This window comes from Harpia harpyja, chromosome 7 (assembly GCF_026419915.1).
Source record: "Harpia harpyja isolate bHarHar1 chromosome 7, bHarHar1 primary haplotype, whole genome shotgun sequence".
Taxonomy (NCBI): domain Eukaryota; kingdom Metazoa; phylum Chordata; class Aves; order Accipitriformes; family Accipitridae; genus Harpia; species Harpia harpyja.
In genome coordinates, this window is record NC_068946.1 from 24,939,188 (window position 1) to 24,958,891 (window position 19,704).

The 19,704-nt window shown below is 35.5% G+C and overlaps 1 protein-coding gene across 7 annotated transcripts in view; it reads right to left on the minus strand.

Moving 5' to 3' along the window:
- The window catches only part of PGAP1 (post-GPI attachment to proteins inositol deacylase 1), a 43,584-nt gene that overhangs the window by 12,004 nt on the left and 11,876 nt on the right, over positions 1-19,704 (minus strand). For all 7 annotated transcript variants that reach the window (XM_052791243.1, XM_052791237.1, XM_052791240.1 and 4 more), the window contains exons 6-26: positions 19,548-19,600; positions 19,305-19,371; positions 17,772-17,877; positions 15,966-16,021; positions 15,806-15,889; positions 14,012-14,061; positions 12,665-12,716; positions 12,339-12,416; positions 10,861-10,936; positions 10,507-10,580; positions 10,365-10,416; positions 9,572-9,638; positions 8,598-8,706; positions 8,182-8,220; positions 7,015-7,108; positions 6,266-6,356; positions 5,854-6,051; positions 3,643-3,778; positions 2,409-2,459; positions 941-1,164; positions 493-597 (exon numbers count right to left, since the gene is read on the minus strand). In XM_052791243.1, coding sequence (XP_052647203.1) covers positions 493-597; positions 941-1,164; positions 2,409-2,459; positions 3,643-3,778; positions 5,854-6,051; positions 6,266-6,356; positions 7,015-7,108; positions 8,182-8,220; positions 8,598-8,706; positions 9,572-9,638; positions 10,365-10,416; positions 10,507-10,580; positions 10,861-10,936; positions 12,339-12,416; positions 12,665-12,716; positions 14,012-14,061; positions 15,806-15,889; positions 15,966-16,021; positions 17,772-17,877; positions 19,305-19,371; positions 19,548-19,600 — 1,862 coding nt within the window. The remainder of the gene's footprint in view (positions 1-492; positions 598-940; positions 1,165-2,408; positions 2,460-3,642; positions 3,779-5,853; positions 6,052-6,265; positions 6,357-7,014; positions 7,109-8,181; positions 8,221-8,597; positions 8,707-9,571; positions 9,639-10,364; positions 10,417-10,506; positions 10,581-10,860; positions 10,937-12,338; positions 12,417-12,664; positions 12,717-14,011; positions 14,062-15,805; positions 15,890-15,965; positions 16,022-17,771; positions 17,878-19,304; positions 19,372-19,547; positions 19,601-19,704) is intronic.

The following is a 19,704-nucleotide window of genomic DNA, read 5'->3' on the forward strand; positions in this document are numbered from 1 at the left end:
AGGCTCTACCTGTCAGCAAAACCAAGTGCTCAAAACTTCTTAATCCAGTAGAAGGCATGTTACATTTCCACAAGTGTGCCCATGAGGGGAAATTACAAGGACGTAACTATAATGGTTTAGAATTCACTTTTCCTTGTAACTTTCTGACAATAATTGCTAAATGTATTAGGATTCTGCAACATTTGGAAGGATACAATGAATTGTGAATGAAAAAGTCACTGTTAAAGAAGTCTTTATGCAACTGATCGTTTAGATAGCAAATACTTCATTTAAGTCCATGTGGTAAATACCAGTGATTTTCTCCACTTAGCTGAACTACAGGTAATTTGCATGCATTTTACCCAGTCTTTAAGATTTAGCCACATGAGTTTATGAATCTCTATGTAGGCTGAACACTTACATGTCTGTGCAGCATAAATTAAGATTTACCACAGAAAGGGAAGCAGTAACAAAGAAGCAGGAAAACAAAAACTGGGCGTTAGGCTACAGTACCTTGATTTCACTTCAGAAGTACTTGAATTCATGAGAATTTCTAAAATGCATATGAGGATAATAGCTGTAGATCTACATGGATCAGGATCAAGTCTAACACTGTACCTGGAAAAAATGGTTTAAAAAGCATGTTACTTCTAAACTAGGCTACCAAATAAAATCCAAGTTGGGAACAAGCATGTGCTGATAACAACACACATACATGAAATGTATATGGCATCACAGCCTGGCTTTAAATCCTTTCTGAATCATTACTTCCTTCAGCATATCACTGATTCACTTAACACCTACTTATACCATAATGTAAACCAGATTGCATAGAAAAAACAATTATAATTAACAGAAGTCTTTGATACTATAAGGTAGCTAATAATGTAAAGAGTCAAACATACACAACTTTTACTATCTTACTCTTTTCGTCCACCTTACTGGCAATTTAAGAAGTTACCTGAGATTTTTTAACCAATAAATTAGAGATGGCAAGTTGAGCAGCACAATCCATGTGAATAAATTGAGAATTGTAACATGCATCTTAAGACTGTTAACAGCTTCAGCAATTGTTGTACTGTTGGAAAGAGATTGTGTTGCTTTTACGGTACTGTCCATTGAACTCTGGTTTTTGACTGTGTATATACTGGAGTTCTGTGAAGTTTCTTTTGAGCAGTCTGAATCCTGAAAATAAAAGGCAAAAGTCATAAAAACATGCACGGGCTTTTAAGAACCCATGCTGAGGGAGGAGGGAAAAACTGTCACAACAGTATCATACCAGCTCTGATTTAAGAAGAAAATTTGCAATTTCTCTCTCAAAAAGCCATCAAAAGCAAAGTTCAATAGTTCAATTTTAAAGCATCTAGATTTAACCAGAAATTTCTCTTACACTAATATTTTATATGTCTTTGGAAGAAAAAAAATGGAGAGTGGAGATGCTCTGACACCAGTGCAGTGATAAGAAATGGAGTTCCTGGAAGGAGGAAGAACAGAATAAAAGGAGTAATAAAGCATGCGGGTGAAAATCACCAATGATCATTCACAGAAAAAGATACAGGAGGTAATGCAACCAAGAGTACAATATTAGCTGTAGGAATAAATAGCAAAGATAAACTATGAGCTAGCAGATGGTAACTTCCAGTGACAGAAAAAAAAGCACCCCACAAATGAAACAAAACAAAAAAATATTATATGGAGATGAAAGAAAAGAAGGAGAGGATTTAAAACTAAATGAACAAAAACCACTCAAACCCAAAGAAAACTGTCAACAACTTTTTCTGACAGACCGCTTTTTTAACTATGTTTGCAAAAAAGAACAGGTAGTTATTATATGCTTGTATCCACACATGCTTACATCTTGGATCCTACACCCTAAAGTAACTGGGAAAAAAAAAAAGTTCACAATGCATGAAACCAAACGCTTCTTCACTCCTTTTTAAATGGCTCCCAATTTACTGCCATCTCAGTCCATATCCATCTCATAAATCATATATGTCATCTCCCGATTAAAAAAACCCTAAACCTACAAACTACCTATCTGGAAAAAAATATTTGCCTGTGGTATAGGCTATTAGCTACAAATTAAATTTATTTCTTTAGATAAGGCATGCATAATCAAATACCAAAATTTAGACAAAAACTATTGTTCTGTATGTATTCAGAGACTACGTTTTCTTCTTCAAGGAACTTCAGACAAGTTCACACTGCAGTGATCTTGAGCAGTGAATGCAAGCGTCATAAGTGATGGAACAGGCTACTCGTGTCCTGGCTTTTCTTTCACATCATGCACACAGTAAGTAAGCTACAGCCACCCAGTCATCACAGCACAGCCTAATACTACCAAGGCAAGACAATAACAATTCATAATGCATAGGCTTGCCAAACAATTTTTGGTCACAATTTTCAACAGAAGCAGGAAACAGACCTACCCCATTAAGCATGTTTTGTTCTGCTCTTATATTCACATGTAGTTTTATAACCTGTAAGACAGACAGTTCGGCTTTTTTTAGTAATGTTTCTTCACACAAAAGCTGTAGTATACAAGAAAAAAAAAAATTGGGCTAGTTATTTTTTGACCCTTTTTATAGCTAGATAATTCTAGGGCCCCAATGGAGCTGCAATGCAAGAAACTCCCTCTGCCTTTTTTATCAGCAGCATCCAAAGCGCTCTCTTAAGGAAGGATTTCCAAGCACAGAGAGAAAACTTACGCTGCTCTGCTTTCTTCCCTTCCACTGTGCTTGACAGAGAATACAGAGTGGAAAATCTGCATATTGCTCACCTCCTCCTCCTCCTCCTAATTCAGCTCTACTTCACTTTCTGCAGAAACCCATAAACAGGCCACATAGGAAAAGTCCCATGTCAAAGATTTACTGCAGGAGGGGGAGTAATGTCAGCATGGGAATGCCCTTCACAGGGTAACCTTGTCACAGGAAGCTCAATTAGAGATAGACCTGTTCCTCAGGCTGTGCTTTCAGCTGCCACCTACCTACTTCAGACCACCTGTAAGCTGCTCTGCTTTGTGCCCCTACTCCCAGATGCATGCTCCAATGCTTCCCTAGTAGCTAAGTATAGTAGCTGATTTAGCAGCTATATAACCATAGGGTGAATCAGATAAGTTAGACACCCTGATGCAAGGAAGACCATGGAAACTGAATGGCAGGAACTAAATATGGATCTTTGTGGCACCAGCCAAGGGATCAGATTAGACATACAGTAAGACTATCCTAATTCTACAATATACCCACCCTCCTTCCTTTTACTCAATAAAGATTTGTGAAAAGTCTTTAAAGATAAAAAGTATTCGACAGAACATTCCAAGTCCTCTCTTTGCTAAGGTTTCTCTTCAAGGGAGTTATTATTCTTTGATTTTATAACATTACCTATCCATAAATTACAAATCACAATTATATACATTATTGTAGTGGGCATATGGGACTGTACCTTTCTTTGCAAAAAGCATTAGCAAAAGAACAAAATAATTCTAAAGATTACAAGATTGTGAGAGTCTGATTAAGTTAAAAAAAAGACCTATTTCAAGTATGCAAATAACATTTAAGTATGAAAAAATCATAATCTGTATTTTTCCTTTTAACTTGGGGTTAATTCAAAGCATACAAAATTTTGAATTCAGTTATAAATTCAAGACGTCTAGCCTTTCAGTACCTTAAACAAGTATTGAAGGTAAATAATGAATACAGCAAATGCACCGCAAGTGGTCCAGCTAACCACAGCAAGGGATAACACCCCACAGAGTCTTCTGGGTGTAATCAACTTGTTATCTTTCTGAACTACAGTAGGTCTAAAAAAAGACAAAACTGCTGTTATACTCTTGTAAAATCAAACTACAAAGATCAAAGAATAATTTTGCTTTGTGAATGACTGAAAAGAATAAATTGCTCCTGAATATTGATTAAAAAAAGTTAGACAAATTTAAGCATATATACCAACTGCTACATAAGCTACTTTGCAAAAAAAAAAAAAAAAAAAAACAAACCACCCCACAAAAAAACCCCCAGCCCAAAACGTTCTTATCAAATGAACTAACAAAACAACCTTACACCTTCCAGAATGTAACTAATGTATTATTTTTACTTTGGGGAACGTAAAAGGATACAGTGAACATAAAGCATTAGATAATGCTAACTGTAGATCTGCATCAGTCACTAAGTTTTTCCGTTCAGCCCAAGAGAATGAGTATCTTATTATTATTACTGCACAACTGCATCACGAAAGTGACTCCTACTACAAACATTAATGCACTGCAGTGTTCAATGATAGTACAGCAGCATACAACAGTAAGTCTCCAAGAGATTAATTCTGTGACAAACATTCTTCCCAGACAGGAATTTCTGCTTGCTCAGTCCGAGAGAAACAGAAAAGCTTATTTTAAGTTTCTGGATTCCAGCTGATATGACTAAAAGATAAGTACGAACGTGAAACAACAAAGATGAACTGAAAAGGTGTAACAATGAGGGGAAAGGGGCAGAGAGGAAGTGCAATAGAACTATGAAAAAGTCTGTACTTCCTGGATATTTATAGGACATTCCAGTATTAAAATAGACATTGAAAACAGAAAAAGCATTATTTGGAAAACACAATTTTAAAAGCCTTTGCAACAAATATTGAAAATAACCACAAAAAGAAAGCTAGTTGACAAGAACAAAGAATTCCACAGACAGCTAGTGACAAATTTTTTGCTGCTGGCCATATCAGATCATTTCAGAACACTAAGCAAGAGTCAAGTGAATACAATCTACTTCAGAGAGATTTATAGAATTCCCCCCCTGCCCCAAGAAATTCAGGACTAGATCAAAACATGTGTAAGGTACTAGAATTTCAGAATGAACCAGCTGACTCACAGGCAGACACACAAAATCTTATTTTCCTTCCTCTGCCCAAGACATTCTCAGGGTTTGCAAGAAATAAAGAGCTTTAATGAAAGAGTATGAATTGAGATAAACTCTTAAAAATTTAGTAATAGTTTCAAAACTTAGAAGTTTATCACTTCATCACTTAAAACTAATACTGAAATTTCTGAGCATCCACTGTAATTATAAACAAGACGGCTGAGAAGAAATAGCTGACACAACATCTATTATTTGGTAGAATAAGACCAGAAGCGCTAGTGACGAAAAAAGAGAGAGTTCATTTAGTGGACATTTTCTGTGTAAAAAGCATCCCAACCAACTTTCTGGAGACAGAGAAGTGGCTCAAATCTAGCTGAGGACTGTTATCAATGTGAGAACAGTCAAACCATTAAAATAGCTAAGCATGTTATCCAATTTACTAATTTACCCTTTCAAAATCCTTTTATTTTCCTTGCTTCTTTTAAACCCCCTTTCATATTTGAATACTCATCTCTACAAGCAAAAACATTCCAGTGTTCTTAGATCTATAAAATCAATTAGTCTTGTAGGGTGAAATTAACACCCAAGAAGTTTTTGTTTTACAAACCTGTTTGGATTCTTTAATGCAGTTTATCCAATATGAACAATAAGGAATGGAGTGCAATGTTTATAGTCCCTTTTCTAAATATATGTATTTATTTTCTGGGCTGCTGAAAACTGAATAGTTCAGTTGCTTTCTTTTCCCCAACAAGCTTTCCTCAAAAACAAACTGAAAACCTTCATAACAGCTGGTGAAGGAAACAAGAAAGCCATTTATGTTCCCTTTTGGAGATGTGGAATAAGGAATGTGAGGCAATCCTCATACTTCTTTAGTACTTAACATTGACAAACCCAGATGGCTAAAACCATGTATGAACCATACTGCAGAATTTAACCTGCCCAAGCATTCACGCTGAAGGACACAGAAAAAAATTGACAGGGTCACAGTCATCTAAAAGAGCATAATCATATAGCATAATTGTTTTACCTAATCAGAGTTAACCATAATGAAGAGAAGAGTCTCAGAGATGTAGAGAAAAATACTCCACTCCAGTAGGCAATGCCTGTCCCAAAAAGAAATAGAATCAGGGACACAAGGGGGAACCATGCATCCTGACTACTCAGTACAGCAGCATCCATCTCTGGTAGTGACAGTGATTCCCATATCTCTCTAAACCAGTTAAACCTGCCAAAAACATGAAAGCAGTATTACTTATCATTTCCAATCACCATTACATTAAGATATATATCAACTATACGTCCTACTACAGCCTTTCAAACAAAATCACAGTCAGGTGTTCACAATGACTACAGATAAAATAATATTCTTCCCCACCAATGGTTTTACTGAAACTTCTGTTTTGGAAACTGCATTAAATAAATAAGTTATGCAGACTCACCCCTGCAGAAACTCAACAATGCTTCTAAGAGGTTCTACTTTGTAGGGTTTAGCTGTCCTAACTAGTTCAAGGGGAAAGTCTGAACATTGGCCTAGAACCAAGAACAGAAAGCATCTATAGTTATTATTTTGTCATGAACTTTAACAAAGAAGATCCACAACAAAAAGTAAATTCAGACAAAGGTTTGAAAGTTTACAACAAGATAACCATGTCTTGTAACAGCACTGTAAGTCAGCATACTTCATCATCAATGCCCTTATTCACTGGATCACTCATATTCAGGTAATATGTCACAAGAGCTTCTAGAAAGATTATGGAATTTATTACAAACACCACCTGAATTTAAATAAAAATGCATTTTGTCTGAAGACACGTCTAAAAGTTAGTCTGCAAATCTCATCTTCATGCAAGAAATAAAGTGTTTTGTGCATATTAACAATATATTTTAAACTTACATTTCTTTTTAAGCAGACTTCTATTAATTCTAAAATATTGTGCAACACCAATCATTCACAAAGAAGGGACTGCAGAGTAAAATAATAAGGAAATAATCTGCTACAACACAAGCTTGGAGAACTACCAACAAACAAAAACTGAAAATGAAGAGCATAGATCCAAGTACTTGGACAAGTTCAATGATACTTAGCTTAAAAAAAATTCACAACTAGCTAGTCTTTCAACAGTAAATTGGATAAGTAATTACTGTAAAAACACTTGTGACAGAAAAAAATATTTTTCTAGAAGGCTACCTGTTGACATCAGTGTGCTCAATTGTCCTCCATAAGTAAGAAAAATATTAGAAACAACATAGACAGGAAGAGCGCTAGCATGGAACCTTATTATCTGAAAAACAAGGATATAAGGATAAGTTTTAATTTATATATTTAAAAATATATTAAGAAAAATACACACACAAAAATATTATCATGAAGCCAGCATGATTATGTGATTAGAAAATCTGTCTTAAAATTTCAAACAGTTTCTCATTTTGATGCGTAAGTATTTGATAACGACCATTAGCAATTCATGTTATATATGGAAAATACTCGGATCTCTCATAAACAGCTAATCAAACATGTTTTGATAAATGACCAAATTATAAACAAATTTTTTTTTTTCCAGTCAAGACAAGTATTAAAAGAATAAAGTAGCATGTTAATGGTGTTTCAGTAAAAAAAAATTAAAAAAAGCAAAAGGCCACTTTCCAAGCAAAACCTGCATATAGTTATATATGCTTTTGGGCAAAGAATTTTTGGAAGCAATTTCACATATATTTTAATTGGCTTTCACTATCCCAAGTCATAATTAATATATAAAATAGCATATACATTCTTCTAAAATGATAACAAACTGAAAAATCCTTGATATAAATGCATACACTAAAATAGAGAAACTTGCCAGTAATATTCCAGCATTATACTTAGATGCTTGCGAATTAATTGCTTTTTAGAATCAGGAAACTGCAGATGGCTAGTCTATTTTTACTGATACCAACGTCGAAATGTATTCTTCATTGATAACCAAAGAAAGTTTATTGAAAAGGAGCATATGGATCTACTTAGACTTTTTTCCTAACTTTTAGTTGATGCCAAATGTATTTTAAAGTTTTAACACTACTGACTCATCAGGCAAGAAAGTCAAAGTGACCTACAGTGTCATCCTTTTACAGATATTTGGCTAACCACAAAGCCAAATGCTCAACGTTTACATTAGCTCTTTAGAGCTAGAGTGCTTTTCTACTCGTCTGAAAACTGAGGCCTGACATTTATCCAGATGAGATGCCTTGCCAAGTGACAAGATTTTAAATGATCATTGAATAGTGTTCCTCTTGGCATCAAGAAGGGGAGGGAGGAAGGGAAAACCTCTATAGATGCTACTGAAATAAAAAACAATCTAGTACTAGAAGGTTTTCTTACTTGCCCAAGAACCTGTAAAACTGACGTCTTCAGAATTACCTTGATAAAAAAAAGAAATATTTTATTATTTTCTACAATGGTAAGCATAAATACAAAATACTTTTATTTTTAAGAAGCCAACTTAAGTATTAGAATACAGCAATCCCATAACTAAAATGTACAACAGCTTACTACTGACTTTTCAAAAACAAATGCATTGAAGTTTTTGTTAGAAATGAGCGCCCAACTTTCAATATTTCTCCAGCTGTTGCAAAATACTTGTAACATGTACTACATTTACAAAAAGGCCAAACAGCCCACCTTTAGATTTGCTTAGTATTTATTTTGATTAATTAGCTACATGTTTTAAAAGACTGAATTTTGCAAAAATTATACAGCAACACAAAGTAGCTATAAAATAAATTTTTATTACTCACTTCATACTGACAGTCTGAGGAAGAGTAAATATTTAACTCTGGAACCCTGCTGTCATTTTGAGGCTGAGCAATATGCAGTTTTGCAGAAATCTCCGTAAAAGACGGAACTCTGAAACAGCAACTTAATTGGTAATTGTTGTCCTTATAACCAGAAAAAGCCAAACATGCCTTCGTCTTCAACAAGTGCACGTAAAGCATATCTAGTACACCGTCATCACAAGCTATAAATGAAATGTTATAATGAACTTATTTATGCTATCACAAAGAACTACGTAACATTCTCAGTCCACTGTCCTCTGAACTATCAAGGGGCATGGTGCTAATGAAAAACAGACAAGTTTAGCATTAGTGTACACACTGCCTCACAGAACATGTAAATATGCTGAGTGACAAGAATGGGAAGGACAGATTCTTAAGAATACAATTCAGTTTCCTGCAAGTATTACATTGTTAGAAAATACAGGGCAGGGAAAATAGGGAGGTATCTGTAAGGCCTCTAAAATAGACAAGGAAGACAGTTTTCCAACCATCTAAGATAAAGCCTGGTTATTTAACTGCGATTCATGAGTGACACATATTTCAAGCCATATCATTTGATTTTGTTAGGACTGTGCTGCTGGAGCAACTTAGGGCTGCTGTGTGATCCAAACCCTGGCTTACAGGACGAAGCCAGCATCCAGAGCAGCCTCTATTTCCCACTCATGAGGAGGTCAAGGATTATGCTGAGATTTCAGACCAGCAAATCTGACCCCCTTTTTGAGAAAATTAATAAGAACTATTAAACAATTAGTAGATACTCTTATTCTGAGGAAAAGTCAAAACAACTTTGTCAACAAGGGCAGAAAGGTAAATGAGGAAAAGATGTAGAAAGCAAACGCTTAAGACTGGAGAAGTTGTCTCATATCAGAAATATTACCACAACAGGATGCAAACATTCTTCATATCAAGAAGTTATAATTGTTAAAAGTCCTTACTTTGCTACAATTATTGAGTCTTCATGTGACCAGGGTACATGAAGTCTGTAAACACTAGGTTTTCTTTCTGAAATGGAAGAGAATTAAAAAATACAAAATTAGTTAAGAACAACATGTGGCAACTGTCTCCAAAAACTAAAAGGTAAGTAAAACAAAGGTGGCATAGAGATCACTATACAGGATCACTGGGCTTGCAGTTACATTGCAGTTGACATTGCAATGCAGATCAGGGCAGTTAGCATTGAACAAAAATGACATTTTTTAACTCACACTGTTACAGAACAAGACAGTGAGACATCAGTATTTAAAGGCAGGACAGCTATGGGAAAACTTCTGGTTTTCAATACAGAGCTGTAACCTCAAGCTCATAAATCCATCACTTTTGTTTACAAAAGAAAAAAAAAAAAGTCCTTTAGCATCCCATTTTGTTTAAGCTTATCTAGCTCAATATTCACATTTGTGTCCCATAATTAGCAAATAAAAATCCTAGCCAAATGTGCTATTCTTGAGAAACACTTTCAACATTCAGCAGGATTCTGCTGAAAGTTCAGCTTCCTTTTGCTGGGACGTAAGAAAAACAAATATATGAGGACTAATTCCACATTTTCTTTGAGCTATCTTTCTTAACAAAAAGTGTAAAGTGAGAGATATTAGTAGAGACATTTGAGCAGATTATAACAGTACTGCTTAAACCCCATTGTATGAGAGTACTTTTGTTTCCACCAGCTTCAGTCTTGAGAATTTTCAACAAGCTTTGTTTTATAAATTTATTCTTTAGAAGACTTATACTTACCTTTGAGTGACTGGCAGTGGCTCTCTATATAAATTTTGAAAGCTTGATATATCTAGAACATTAAAAAAAAAAGAAAAAAAAAATCACTTACATTCTCCAAACAGTGGTTACATTAGCTTAAAATATTAAGTAGTGTTCTTACTCGGTTAAAGTGCTGGAGCTGTACATTGTAAAGTAAGCCAGTTGAATTTAATAGAATTTTGCTTGAAGAAAGCCCTGTAAAGGATGTATTATTTTACGTATTAGATAAAATTATTTAAGAACTCACTACATCTTCAGATATTTTTTTTTTCCAGGATACTTATGTGCTTCTATATCTGTTAGTCAAAACCCCCACATTTCTTATTTCTTTGTTACTAACAAAAGCAGTATTAACTTTAGTAAAAACAAACCCCAGAAAACCTCCTGACCATTGGAATTTTTAGGCAAATTTATTATCCAAATGTTAGTAATATTAGTTTTCCATTCTTTTCCAAAAGTAATATGCTATACTTACCAAATGAAAAAAGATGTGTTACAGGAAGCTGTACTGTTCTGGAATCCTGTTTGAAGAATTCACAGTCCAAAGTATACTGCAATTCAGGAAATTAAACACGGATCTAAACCAAGCACAAGACTATAAAGCCTTTGCACTTGTAAAATTCTATTCACAGACTTGGGCAGAGTCCAGGACACAAACACTGAAAAGCCACCTCTCCACACTCCACTGATAGGAACTGGCAGGTAGTTTGTTCCTGTACACAGCAGTACAAGTTTGGATAGCTTAAGCATGACTTCCAGGTTACTCTAGCTCTCACCCATTTGCAACAGCCTTCAAAAGGCTATTCAAACAGCTGAGAATGACTACAAACCACTTCACATCCCTCCTTCTCAGGTACATCATTTTTTTGGGGGGGTGTCACAAAGGAGAGTGACTTGTCCAAACTCTGAATACAATTTCCTAAGCAAAGCAAGAACCTTTAGTTTGTCTCCTGAAGTTTAATCATGCAAAAGCAAAGCAACATATCCAGCAGGTATGAGTTGTACCATCTCTAATAAGTATTTAGTTCACTTGAAAATTATTTTCCATCCCATTGTAAATCCAGCATTTTTTTACTTTTTAAAAGCAGTTTCCAAGATTTAACACTAGACTGCAACTTAGCAGGTTACATTTCACAAGTGATCTCTCTTTTTATCTTTGCTTATCTAGAATGTTGTCTATTACTAATTTAACTGCAAGATGTCTCTGTCACAACTATCTGAAGATATACACATAGATGAACATTACAATCACTTCAGATGTGAATAATTTCTTGGATCCTGGATTATTATACCACAGACACATTCAAGCTCAGCGTTCTGCCATTTTCAGGACTAACTAGAAAGGCCTGCCAGACCCAGCTGGGTAATACACAAAGTCTGCTTAGATTCACTGCAAACATTCCTCTTACTGGGATCCTGAGAGGCCTTGATGCAAAGATATCCAACTCATCTGAGATTCAGAACTATCAAACTCTGCACAACTCAGTCTACCACATCATGTGTGGTCTCAGAGCTTGCAGAGATATCTGTACCATGTTCCCCAGAATCCATATGTGGTGTCTTCAATTATCTACGGCATTCTCCACTACCCTGCATAAGAGAACTGACTGTTCAAAAAGATAAATATTCAGGAATGCAATCAGAATATTAAGAAAAACAAGGAAGAACAACACTAGAATCTCCAACAAGAACTCTAAGAACTGGTTTGAGAACTGTTGCTTTGTATGTTTCAAGTACTATTCATGCCTTGTGTTTGGTATTTTATCAAATGAAAATGTTTCTGAGCTTACAGAATATAACAAAGTTACCTTCAAACCACACTGGAGCGTAGGTCTATGGTTTCTCAGAGTAACTTAGCACCTATTTAATACAGTTCCTTTTCCTTCTGTCGTAGCATCTGAAAGCTGTGAACACACTAAGCAAGCAATTTCTGCCTTTTTTTTTTTTTTTTACCTTATTGCCAACTGTGGGTGGTACCTGAATGACAATGTGGGACAAAGAAGTATAGTCCTGAAGTTTCAGTATTACAACCTTAAAAAAAAAAGAAAGAAAAAAAAGGGAAAAAAAAAAAGAAAAAGAAAGAAAGAAAAATAAAAGCTATTACTGAACACACCCCTTCGTTTGCCCCTTGCCAGTTCCCTGATGTCCACCTCTTGCACCCCTTTCTTGGGAATACAACTGCACGTTCCAATGCTGTAAACAGAACAGATCCTTCTCCCATGACATGCAACTACCCCACAAAGCACCCCTCCCTCCTACAAGTTATGTACAATACTTACCTTGGTGGATGGAAGTAACTCAGCTCTCCAGGATAAATCAGTAGCTTCCAGGCTGTAAAATTTCATGCACATTAAAGGATGAGCATATTCATTATGTAGACACTACGTTATGACAGTGGATTAATATATCAGCTTTTCTCTCTCTCTAAATGGATTCACATGACTTTAAATTGAGAACAAGTTTGAGTCTACTGCAGTTAGCTACCATAGTAATTTATCAAACTATAATAATTTCAGATATTGCAAATCTTGTTTTTGCAAAAACAAGTTAAGCAAAGCACTAACGCTGTCATACACAAAACATTCAGCAGTTGATAGCCATACAACTTCAGACACAATGAAAACTCTTATTGAGCTAAAACAGCACTGGCATTGAATTAACACAGTTTTATTAGCATTTTTTAAATGTCAAAAGTACCAATTTTTCCTATGGGAATATCTAAAACATACCATATAAAACAAAAAAATTGTTAGCTGCTGCAAAGTTTCTCTAAATAGTGTTACATGACCTCAGGACACAGTCCACAGCAAAACCACTATTATTGGATGACATTTTAGGTAGCTGTCCTGAACTAGGCTAACCTGCACTTGATGCTGATCAAAGGTTATACAAAGGAGTAACAGTCAACTTCTCCTTGGATTAGGAAAAATAATTATGACGTCTGGCTATCAGCTGGAGGCAAGACTCTGTGGCTATACACCTCAGCACAGATCCCAGAAGAGATAAATACTATGCTAGCTCAATTCCACCTGGAAGCTTCCCCTAATCTGAAGGGTAGATTGAATTTACTTTGAGTTTACTTTGCAAATGTGAGCTAAGCCAGTGTTTTAAATCCATTTTGTAATGATTGTAATGACCCGATTCAAATATTCACTAAATCACCCACATTTCTAAATATTTTTCATATGACAATAGTGATTTTGGAATAAGAAAAAAATAAGAGATGCTTCAATCCACTCTTCTGAAGGCTCTGAGTGACACTTGATGTCTTCTGTCATAGGATGCTAAAGAGATGCTACAAAACACACAATTTAGGAATCCAGCACAGCATGTAGTGTCCACAAGAGAGCAACAAGAGCAACCTTCCGCTGCTAGGAAGGTCAAAAATATGGCTTAAAGAAGAAAAAGTTCACCTATTTTAATCTGTATTCATGCAGTAATTTTGAGAAAACCTATTCTTTCCTGTTTTCTTGGTAATACAGGAAGCATGAATTATTCACAGTAAGAATTTTACTTTTCTTCCCAATCTCTTCCTTCCTAAAGAGGAGGATATTTTATATGCTTTAATTTCAAATATAGTCTCACAACAGCCATCTGAATAAAGAACAGGAACTGTTTATACTCACCACGTTGATGAATTACTGTTCATACAGCCATAAATCCAGCTACTTGTGTCCTGTAAAGTCAATACCATAAAATAGTACATTACCTATGTGTGATTGTACTTATAAATATATTAAAAATAGCAGTTCTTTACTCCAAACAATGCAGAAGTTAATGCTGATAATGTTCTCCAAAATTTCTACATGCTAACTGTTTCAGTGCACCAGATGTCCGCAACTAAAAATCCTCTGATAGCAGAACCTTGGTGCAATTAACTTAATAAAATGAGGAAAATTTCCATCTTCATCTCACTCCTTTTCTATTAAGTGTGTCTGCAACAATCACTATAGTGACCAAACTCTCATAAGGATGTCAAATGCCAAAGTGTAAAAGCGAAGATGATGATAAAAACAGTCTCAGATTTCCTCAATTATTTAAAATAAAAGATATCCACCAACTTTTTTTTTTTTCTTTATTTCACAATGAAGTCAGACTTCTGTGTTAACAGCAAGTGATATCCTCCATTAAAAGTCTGATATCATAATCTTGGAATTACAAGGATGGAAAGATGAAGCATAAAAGGTGGGGGTTTCTAGGAACCGTTTTAAATAACTTTTGTGCCACCTTTTCTAGTTATGAATCAATACGTTTTCTAAAAACGAATACAGGGTTAAGCAAACAAACTTCCATAATTTCTCTTACAAAAAATATCTGCCTTACATATGATGTAAAAATCAATTTTATTAGAGTTTAATCTTTACTAACTAAAAGAAACATCTCAAGGTACTATCCTAAGTAGTTGAGGAATACTGTAGCTTTTTAATGTTCTACTGCTCCCCTCCTTGAGCATTTAAGTGTTCTAAAGTGATAGCACCATGATGCAAGTATCTCGGACATTGTTCTGTACCTCCTCCTCCTCAAGCAGTAATAGTCCTATCTTTAAGATATTGTAACAAAGGCAAAAGTTACCCTATTAAAGCACAACTAAGATCCCAACAAATGTGTAAATACTGAACGTGCTACTGGGAAGGACAATTAGACAAGCACAGAGAATATACAATCTTTTTTCACAATGGTGATATGAACCTCTTCTTTGGTAAGGGGAGGAATGGCAACAGGCAGGCATGATGGAACGGGAAAGCATCTCAATTTTCTTGCCACTAATCTAAAATACTTGTGTAATTGTGAAAAGCATATTTATCCATCTCCAGTTTGGCAAGAGACTACACTCATTCCTTTCAAAAAATATTTTTAAAAAATTTAAAAACCATTTTGGTTCAATTTATGTGTCTTGAGCTGAAAATACAGGAAAGGCACATTATCACCTCTCCTCTCAATCGAGGAGACAACTGAGAAGGTGCTGTTTTCTCGTCTAGCTTCCATTCACTTCCACTGCTTAGTGGAAGATCTCTGTAGCCTTTCAGGATCACTTAAATTTTATTATGGGAAAGCAAACCTATAAAAAACTTTCCCAAATTAGAAGTATGGCTGAATCCTGGCAGCACTAAAAATAACTCCTTCATTCAAAACCATCAATACGGAACTGCACTAAATTAAAGGAGAAAGTAATCTGGGGCTAACCATCAGAGAGTCAAAAATAATTTGAGGTTCAGGTGGCATTGAAGGTTTCAGATCTTGAACACTAACTCTGACAAGCTAAAACAGGAAGTACGTCTGACACAATGTATTAGGCTGTGAATGTAAATGGATGTCAGTAATTACAACAACTCTTCATTAAACTGTCTTAAAACTGCAGCAAATCTAAATTTAAAAAATGCAGCTTTATAAACAAACTCCAGACATTAAAGAAGTCTCACCAACATACTGTTTTCACAGTAAACATGACTGTATGATTTTCTGTGGCTCGCAAGAGGAAATGTGAAATATTTTCCATCAGAATCCTTAAAAGAAAAAAAAAATTGCTCATTAGTAAAAAAAATAGACATAAAAACACAATGAGAAAAAAACGTTACTTACATTGTAAACTGAATAAGTCCATTTTGAGGCTTTGACTGGAATCCACATGAAAGCTCCTAAAAATAAATGTTTTTATAAGCCACACTGCAGGAACAATTATCCTTATCTCCAAAGTCTTATCTTTTACTTATTGCCAAGGTCTTATCTCTTACCTGTAAATGGCCATAAACTTTATAAGCTTTAATCAACACTCAGGATTGCTACTGCTTAGAATTACATGCAACACTTATCATCAGTTACACGGGAAATGGCAAAACCCTAGGATCCAATTACTACATATTAATTGTAAAATGAAAACCCTATGGATCTTGAAACAAAGCTCTCAAGGCAACAAAACAAATAAGAAACTGAATGATACTAATGTAATTACAGGGTGACTGATTAAAGCTGAGGCAACATTAGAAACAGCCCCAATCTTTGTTCCTGTCAGCCTTTTAAGAAAACTAATACAGAAACTTGTGTAGAAGCAAGTCAACGATGAAGTGAATAACATGTACAAGAAAATAGTAGCAGTTTAAAGATACGTCTGGAGAAAAAAAGTAAGAATAGTGAAGAGATCAGAGATGCAAACAATGCAAATTGTCACGCAAGAAGATTAATATCTTTCTCCTATGTAACTAGAGTAACAAGTTCATCACAGAAATTTAGCTAAGTGTCAAGAGGTCACCACAAACAGGACCATGCAAACATGAAGTCCAATTTAAACATATTCCTCCTTATTGCTAAAAACTGATCCCAAAAAAGGCAAACAAACAATCAGTTCCACAACCTCTTTGGGCACCTCTTCTAGTGTTTGACCACTCTCCTGGTGAAGTACTTTTTCCTAATATCTAATTGGAATGTCTTTTGCTGTAACTGGACTCTACTGCCTATTGTTATCACTGTGCACCCCTGAGAAAAATCTAGCTTCACCTTCTCTCCAATCTTTCATTAGGTAGTTGAAGACAGCAACAGGATCCCCCTCAGCATTCTCTTTAGGGTGAAGCAAAAACAGCTCACTCAGCCTCTCTCCCCCATGTCCTATAGCCATTTTGGTGGTCCTCTGCTCCATACTCACTTCAGTATATGTCAATGCCTAAATGCCTTCTTATACCAGGGTGTCCAAAACTGGACACCAAAGTTCAAGCTACCTTAGTACTTCTGCAATAGCTTACATTAAGAAAACTCATGAAATAAAATGGTTTTCATAAAATGGTTCAGCCAACTTCAGCAAAACTAGAAATACAGCTGTGCCCTGCAAAAGTTCTGTTTAGTTCCCAAGACTCCATGCAGTCAAAATTTCTCACCTTTAAACTATGCAGTCTTAGCAGCTACAAGGAAACCATTAGTGTGCAGTCAATTTTACCCTGCCATGTCATGGAAAAAAAAAGAAGTCACTGATGAAGCAGATCTGAATATTCAGGATTTCCAGGAGTAGCACAAAACTAACACAATGGCTCTACAACACCGATACTATCCTTCCTGTAAGCATGGGATGTAAGCTTAGATTAGCATTTAGACTGCATTTTGACATCCAGCTATTCCTAATTTCTGAGATTGTCTACTGGACATCCTGGTATAAATATGACTCCTGCTCATCCCCCAGAATCTAAGCCATATAAAAGTGACAGATTTTTGCTCCTACCCCTTTTAACCTATTTAGTGCTGAAAACACACGAAAGCTGATAGTTTAGGTCTATAACCCATATATCATTTTAGCAACGTCTGAAGAAGGACAAAATGTATTCTAGAAGTTTGTTAGTGAGAAGATTAACTATGAACAAAGGAGTATCACTGAATCCTGTTCAAAAGAAAACTGCTGCACACCTGTGAGTTCCGTAAAAGCTTCAGGGTTTTCCTCAAATGTCTTTGCAGGGTGTCTCACAAAGTGGTGATGCAGTACAGACATTCTCTTCTTTGGATCCTCAGTTATCTAAAAAAGGAGCAGATTGTCAAATTTTATTTTACCTATTTGTGTGGTTTACAATCATTACGTGATCATAGCTAGCAATACAGTTATGGGATGAGAGGCAGGAGATATTGTTAGAAGACATGGTACACTTTATATTCTAAATTCAATAATCTGAACAAATAAAGTGCCATCAATGGTCAATCACTGCAGTACAGAAAATCTACATGTTATAAAGCATAGCTAAAACTTTTAGTTTTGTATCCTTGCCTACTCTTAACACAAGGAAAACATTCTATTAAACTTTCTTTAAAGACACACATGCATTCTTTCTGAAATAACACTTATGTTTAGGACAATTCTCCCATTTATATTTACTAGTCTGAGTTAACAAATCCAGCTTACTACATCTCGTCTTAGTATTTCAAACATCCACATAGCTGTAGAGCTACACTGGGATTCAGGTTTTGTGGGTTTTGGGTTGTTTTCCAAAATCACATTTCCAGGACTAATTTTCCTCTATTCAGCTTCTCAAAATTGTGGCCATTACGACTGATTTCTGAAAAGTTTTACCCACCAGCACACTGTCAGTCAACTCCAGAACTGTACCCCTTTTTGTCTCTCTACATCCCATGTTACAGTCAGTACACCTAAGGAACTAGAGAAGTCTGCCCCAAACAGCCTCAAAAAAACCACCTGGAAGCTTCCCACTTTTATGTCTGGGGCTCTGCTCTTTCGTATTTACAACCTCTTGGACCTTAATTCCAATTCATGTTTATTGCTGCATAACATTTCAGAAAGAGAACAGAGTACAATGGGAGATTTCTCCAACAGTTTTCAAAAAGTAAGATGTGGGATATTTATTTAGAAAAGCAATAAACAATGGTAGCTGGAGGTAAACAAATAAGCTAGTATTTTACTTGCATTCTGTTTTTGTAAGTGCTATTTGCAAAAGAACACCACAAATATGTGCTGGCCACTGTGACAACACATGGGGAAGTTTGAGAAGTAGTATGTCTGAGTTAAACTATCACAGTTTTTCACCCTTTGTATACTAGTCAGAGAAGGCGTCTCAAACACGCATTAAGAGGTCACATTCAAAGCTGCACAGCTAGCAAAATTTGTTTATCCTGGTGCAAGGTCAACTAAACCTGCTGCATTATGGAAGAAAAGTTCAGTCCACACTCCGGCTATCAATATACTCCAGCAGTCAATAATAAAAACTGAGTTAATACCTAATTATTTCTGACACGTTGGTTGAACAACACAAAGCCACGGGATTTTTCAGTGGCTGGTACAAAACACCAACAATTTTCTCAGCATGACTTAAAATAATCAAAAAGGAGTTTTCTATATAATAGGTAATAGAGTGATATTTGTCCTGATTAAGTATTCAGGGATGGAAGAAGAAAGTGTGATGGGGAAATATAAAGGAGATCACATATACAAACCTGCCTTGTATTTTCATCTATGAGATCAAAAAAAGCTCTAATGGTAGCCAGGATCAATTCTTTGCACCTAGAAGACAGAATAAGTAAAAGTAAACCTAGAAAGGAGATATCTAGGGCAAGAAAAGTGGTCAGAAGAGACATTATAATAATATTATGCTGAAGTTAAATTGTTGTGTCATGTGATAGTAGCAGAGAACAGAGGGATGTACAGTCAGTCAGTCAACCTTTGTTCCATTAGCTTACCACACTATGGAGAGATGGTCTGTTGAGGCCCAAGCTCTAGGCACAGCTGAGCTCTGTTTGGGGAAGGAAAAAGTTAAGATTTTGTTAGCATTCAACATTGTAAAATTCTAAGCAAGCCTTTCGTCTCCTTATTTAAACATATTTGCACAATTATTAA